General features: G+C 38.1%; 1 protein-coding gene across 1 annotated transcript in view; it reads right to left on the bottom strand.

Moving 5' to 3' along the window:
- The window catches only part of Bank1 (B cell scaffold protein with ankyrin repeats 1), a 281,067-nt gene that overhangs the window by 67,511 nt on the left and 206,888 nt on the right, over nt 1–6,668 (bottom strand). The window contains exon 12 of the mRNA XM_017796375.2: nt 4,946–5,251. Coding sequence (XP_017651864.1) covers nt 4,946–5,251 — 306 coding nt within the window. The remainder of the gene's footprint in view (nt 1–4,945; nt 5,252–6,668) is intronic.

Genomic DNA, 6,668 nt, shown 5'->3' on the forward strand with positions numbered 1-6,668 from the left:
AAGACAATTTCTTTCAGTCTGTAATTGCTTGTTTTGTAATGAAAGTGCTTTGTGACATGGATTTCTTTAAAAACATAAATATTTCACACATTATTTTATGTCGAGAAATAATTCTGTTATTTAATATCAGAAAATTGAGTTATAAATCTACATCTCAAGTTCCAAATGCCTTAAAAATGGGTATTTTTGAAGCATAATACTCATAGACTTGTCATCTTCCCTTTCCTGCTGCGTGTACTGAATATATCACCTAAATTTTAATTTCTCTGAAAAATGACAGGAGGGACTAGCCAAGGGTACCACTGAGTTGTTTATTAACAGTTAGTTTTTGGCTATGACAAACTGATGTTTGAAAGTGCAACTCTTGATTTCTACAAGGGAATATGAGCCTCATTCAGAAATAAAGGACATCAAAGCACAGTTCATCACATGCATGACAGCATGAATGATCACTGGCTGAAAGATTAACTCAGATGGCTGGAACATAATCACAGGTTTCAGAGTCTTTTAGAGTTACATATCAAGTAAAATCTTTTCCCGCTTTATAAGAACGTGCTAAAATATTTTAGTAGTTGTTAGCAGAAAAGCATGAGAAATGTTTTGGTTAATAAGTTAAAAATAATTTGTGGCTCCCTGTTAGGCAATGAGATAGCCATTTGTTATGGTTATTATTGTTTTTTCTTTTTTTCAAATTTTCCTTTGCTTGGATAGTGAGAATCTGATCAAAATTATTATTTAGACTGAAATAATAATTCCAGGTCTTACTGGAAAAACTTAGCAGCCCAGAGGAAAGGCAATTAATAGAATAGAATGAAAAAAATATTTTATAAAAAGATTCAGAAATTGATTTTGGTAGTCCTAAGAGGAAAGACCAAGGTAACCTCCCAACAGAATCTTACATCTTATTTTTTTCTTAGTTTAACCTAAGATGTGTAATTACCTATGTGCCTGGCACAAGCCTGAGAATCACCATGCTTTGCCTCTTTCTGCATGAATAACATGGTTTTGAGATTTTGACTTCATGACTTCTGCTTCCCTGACAGCCTCTGGGTGAAACCTGATTAAGTGTGTGGGAAAGGCTTTTTACAGTACTTCATTTTTAGCAAAATGTGTCAACTGTCTCCCTTTTATGAACTCATTTCCTGAGTTGTTAACTCTCTTTGTTCCCCACCCACCACTCTTCCCAACTCTTTCTAAAGTTGGACTCCCACAAGAAATCATAGATTTTACTTTTTATCATCTGAAGTGTCAAATATCCGTTTTCATAAAGAGTGGGACCAGTGCTTTCTCACTTCAGATTGTATACTAATAAATGACTATTAAATAGACCACTCTTACAATTCCAACTGTTGAAATAATGGCACAAGAGCATGTAGAAAAGAGGAAGTACTTAACACATTCTAATTATAGGCTCTCTCATAGTAGCAGACGGGTTGTAGTGATAGTTCAATATCTTGATCATTGTGAAGATAAAAAGATACTATGTGCTGTTTATAAAGTGATGAGTGCCCCATAGTGCTATAAATGAGTACTTTCTCTAATGAATATGTCTGTCTGTGCTGAGGAATTTCATGCCTAGGATAGCCTGTTTTCAGGAACTCAAGAAGAGATTGAATTTACTCTTAAGGAACAGTTCCTAAAGTAGTAGAAGTTAAAGAACACATGTGAAGTCTCTGGTACAGAGTAAATTGTAATTTGAAGTCTTACTTTTTAAAAATCTTGACAACTTTTGGCAATTTATTTTCTATTCACTTCTCAGCATTATGAAAAAATGAGTTGAAAATAATAGCACATAAAAAAATACAAATATGTTATACTACCCACCAATCAGGCAAGACGTGTCCAGTGGTGAAATAGTGGTAAATCTGTTAAGGGTAACCAATTACGTTCTCGTGGGATTTGAGAACTGTTCCACAGGAGGGAATTCATTTTTGGTACTGTAAACCTGGTCAAAAACCCATGGCAGAGAAGTTGGGGAAACTACAGAAATTGTTTTGTCAAATGCACATGATGTATCTGCTAAGTTGCCTTTAATTATGTTTATCCCCATAGATTAGCACTGCTGTCAGCTTTGGTCAGAGAACCTTCTTTCTGCACCACACAGTGATAACCTGCTGTGGCTCTTAACCAGTCAAAGTGCTGAGAGCAAGTTACTGCTCAATGACCAGCTGTGGGAAAGACTTTTACATAACTGTGTAATCCAAAAGTTAATCTTAGTTTTGACAATACATAATACTATTTCAGCTTATTTATAGTATAAACAAACTTGCTAGACTTTGGACTCCTCTTAACCTAAACATATAGCCTTAATCTTCCATGACCCTTCCTTGCCCTTGATTAAGAATAATATATGTGTGTGTGTGTGCACAGTGTGAATGTCAAGTGCTGTAAACAGTGAACATTTATTGAAAGCAACGGATAGTCTCTTGCAAACAACAGGTAGGATTAGGTTGATAAGATCTGTTTGTGGTTGTGTGTGCTATTCTGTCAGGAGGGATCAGAAAGAGAAAATTCCATAATAAGACAAATTCTGCTCTTCCTTCCCCATTTTGTGCTAGATGTATGGTTTCAGTAAAGAGACAGCAAGGCCTTTGTGCTGGAGCACAGTTCAAAGAGAAATCTGGAGGAACAAGTTCTCAGAACCGATCAGGTTACACTCTTAGTTTCAATGGATGCCAAGAAGCAGACTTGTTTTCTTCAGGCATGTCTGTAATGTGGCATTACATCGCATCACCACACTCAGTCATAAAGGGCACCCCTATCACTTACCAAGGTGTATAGAGGGCTAAAAGAATTTAAGAGCTGGGAGGTGATGTGGAGCATTGTGATGCACTGTCTTCTGGACATAACACAGCCATGGGACTTTGAACTCACAGCAGCTGTGATTGCCTAACTAAAATCTACATAAGATTAGGCCAGTCAGGGGGGAGAAACTCATGAGGCCTCACCCCTCACCGAAGATTTATAAGAAGTTAAAAATAACTATGAGGAGGGATTCATGAAACCCACCCCTCTCTGAGGTCAATGGGGTGAGACAGAGACATTTTCTTCAGTGGTGTAGTCACTGATAAGTTGCTCATATTCCTCAACTATACTCATGCAACTATACTCATTGATCTATCAAAAATAAAATACATTAAAAAAGACATGAAAATGGAAGACAGACCTGGCGGGGAAGAGGATGGGAACCAGTGGGAGTGGGAGGGTACCAGAAAAGGTAATTGGGGGATGAGTACAGTCAAAATATGTTATATGTATATAATTCACATCATGAATCCCATTATGCATAATTCATGTGTGGGAGTACAAAAATTTGTTTTTAATTAAATTTTTTTTAAAAAACCTTTTTGTTTTTTTTCCTTTTACATTTGGTACTTTTCAGGAGATATATTAGTCAACATCACAATTTTGGTTGCAAGTTTCTGGTGTGCACTTGAGTAATTTTAGATTTCTTAATCAACATATCATATATGGAGCCTTATATTATGAAAAATATGCTTTAATGTTAGCTCCTGTAGAGATTTAACTTGACACAAGACAATACTGTTATCTTAAATTTTTATCATTTAAAATTATTCGAATATGAGAAGATATGAAAAAATGCACTAAACTTCTGTTGTCAGTCTACTGCTAACCTATGGTTTCTTCTCTCACAAATTTTCATATGCCCACTTCATTGACATCTTTCAAGGGTCTGTAAGAGCTTGGCACATAGTAGGTATGCAATGAATGCACATTGACTGCATGAATCAACAAGAGGAGAGCCTATTAAGTCTTGTTTTCTAATATAGTACAGAACCTTCATGCAGCTTACATTGATGACCATGTGCCTTCCCAGAGACTGTCCTCCGCAGGACAGCGACACTAAATTTTAAGGTTTTAGTATTCATGTTTTGAAGCAGTATTTATGCACATGATAGTCTTCTAGGAGCTGACAACTGAAATAGTATCAACAAATGACAATACTATCAACAGTGCTATTTTTGTCTTTGTTATCACATTTTCTTTGGGACATTTTATGAATCTGGAAGGTTAAATATAAAACAGTTGAATAAACTGGGTGAAAATTAATGATGAAGAATAGCCTTGGAGCTGGACGTTCAGGCCGTGGATCACTCCAGGCAGAGAAGCCCCATAGTAGGGATGTTCTTAACTGTCTTTTGCTCAGTTCAAGGGTGGTGTGCTCACCATCCCAGCCTTGCATACCCTGGTTCTGCACCTGGGAACAAACGCGCGACAGTCTGCTGAGCATTCTGCCACTTCCGCAGTGTGCATTGTTCTTAGACATCCGTCTTAGTGCTCAGTGTGATGAACCTGGCACCGCTTCATTCTCCTCTAGAGTGCGGTGCTGAGAATAATCTGCAAGTCACCTGCAAAACGTTTCCTCTTGCCAGAAAACTACAGGTATTATTTAAAAGCAATACTGTCATTTATTTTCTTGAAAGAATGCATGAGAATTTTATGTGCAGAACTACAGACTTTCCAAAATATTATTATTATTATTATTATTATTATTATTATTAATATTACTTTCCTGAAGTAGAGTTAGTAAGTAAATAAGGAAAGAAGGGAGGAAGGAAGGAAGGAAGGAAGGAAGGAAGGAAGGAAGGAAGGAAGGAAGGAAGGTAAAAAGGGGAGGAAAGAAGAGGAGGGATGGAGGGGCAGAGGGTGGTCTATTATTTTGATAGGCTGTAGTAGTTGAGTAGATGGAGACAGGAAAGGACGCGAGACACAGATGAAGCTTTAAGCCAGGACCTGAGATTCACGACCCGCAGAATCGCAAGACGTATTTCACGAAGTGTCTTGCTACACGAGGCCACAGTGCTAAAGACAGGAGAGCTGCCCTTGGTTTCAGAAGTTGATTTCATGTCTGTTGATTCGCCATTGCATCATGTTATAAAAGCCTACAAATAAGTTTTAAAGCCTCTTTTAGCTATAAACTTACCTTGTAATGTGAAGTGAGGTCTTTCCAGTTGGGAGGCAGCAGACCCAGGTCGTGGTGGGGGCAGAGGTGGTCGGCAGCATGCTACGGACTCCTGGGAGCTGTTTTTGGCGTCAAGTCCAGGAATGAACACATACAAGTCATCATACTGGTTTTCTGAGCTTTCACTGACTTCCGGCAGGCGGAGCCTAGCCCGAGCACCTGGCTCTTCTTCCTCTGCTCGCCCTGCCATTTCAGGTTCCTCATTGCCCTCTGCACTCAGCCTGGGTGTCTTCCTGATTTCATGATGAAATGTTGGGGACTGTGTAGCTATTTATGATAAAGATTGTACAGTTTCACTTAAACACACCATCTGAAGGTATTTAATATTTTGAAAATTTGCACAGAAATAGTAGTACAATTAATAGAAGCTTTGTTCTCTGACCTATAAAATGCATGGTGTTCTAAAATTTAACCAAATAGGCCAGTAGTGTCCCTCCACTGTAAGGAGCATTCCACCTTCACTTTTATATCATACAATAGATACTTGCCTAAGAAGAACTCAGAAAGGATTCGGTTGTAATAACTACACACCATTAAAACAACTTTTATAAGAATTTCTTTTTAAAAATGAAAATGGGCCGGGTGTGGTGGCGCACGCCTTTAATCCCAGCAGTTGGGAGGCATAGGCAGGCAGATCTCTGTGAGTTCAGGGCCAGCCTGGTCTACATAGTGAGTTCTAGGACAGCTGGAGCTGTCTCCAAAAGACAAAAATTAAAAAAAAGAAAATGAAAAAATAAACTTTTTGAACTTTCAAGCAGACTTTGAAATATGTGAATTACCATTTTCAGTGAAAGAGAATGACTTTAAAATGTTGCTAAACTAAAATGCAGCTTTAAACATCAAAAGGCACAGTATAGGGGAAAATACTACTTTTAAAAAGCGAAGTTACACTGTAGAAAAATTTCAGCAATATAAGAAAAACTAGGCCCATGGGAAAACTACGCCTGTGATGATATACTATTATTAGATGGAATTTTATTTTTTTCTTTACTTTTCACGGGAGAAAGAAGAAAGCCAGTTTCTATTTCTAGAACTGGATCAACATTCTGTAAGTACCAGCCCGGGCAGAGCAGCCAGATTCTTTTTGGTGCATGATTGTTCTTCAGAGATGTCATTTATCTTTCTACCCCAGCACCTACACACTGAGCCTAAAGTGTGCAGTCCCTAGAAAGCTGATGGTAAATAATAAAACAACTGGAGAGAAGTTGTTGCTTTGCCTACTAAAGTACTTCACTATTTTTGTCTGGGAAAAGCAGTTGTCAGCTTAGACGTACAGTCACGGAACAGGAAATACTCATCTCCACCTGAGTTTATAGAATCAGTGCTTCTTGGCACTGACTTCTATTTCCTTGGAAATGTAGGTTCCGGGTGCTTGTCAAATATGCTCAAGCCGGAGTCCAGCCCTGGCAAGTATAGTTAGTAGGCCAAAGGGTTTCATCATGCCTTACAGTCATGGCGATGAATGTGGAAACCTGCTGACTTGGGTGCTGTATCTGTGAACCCACCCAGTGAAGATCTGAAGGTTGAGCCCAATCATGTAATTTCACATGAGAGAGCTCTCACTTCCAACTGTTGAGATGAAGTTTTTCTTGATAATAACTGTAATAATTTCTCTAATTATAGGCAATTCTTTAGAGGCTGGACTATTATGACAGACATGTGGTCAATATCAATGATGGCCTTT

The sequence above is a fragment of the Nannospalax galili genome, unplaced genomic scaffold, assembly GCF_000622305.1.
Source record: "Nannospalax galili isolate Female #2095 unplaced genomic scaffold, S.galili_v1.0 scaffold189, whole genome shotgun sequence".
Lineage (NCBI taxonomy): Eukaryota > Metazoa > Chordata > Mammalia > Rodentia > Spalacidae > Nannospalax > Nannospalax galili.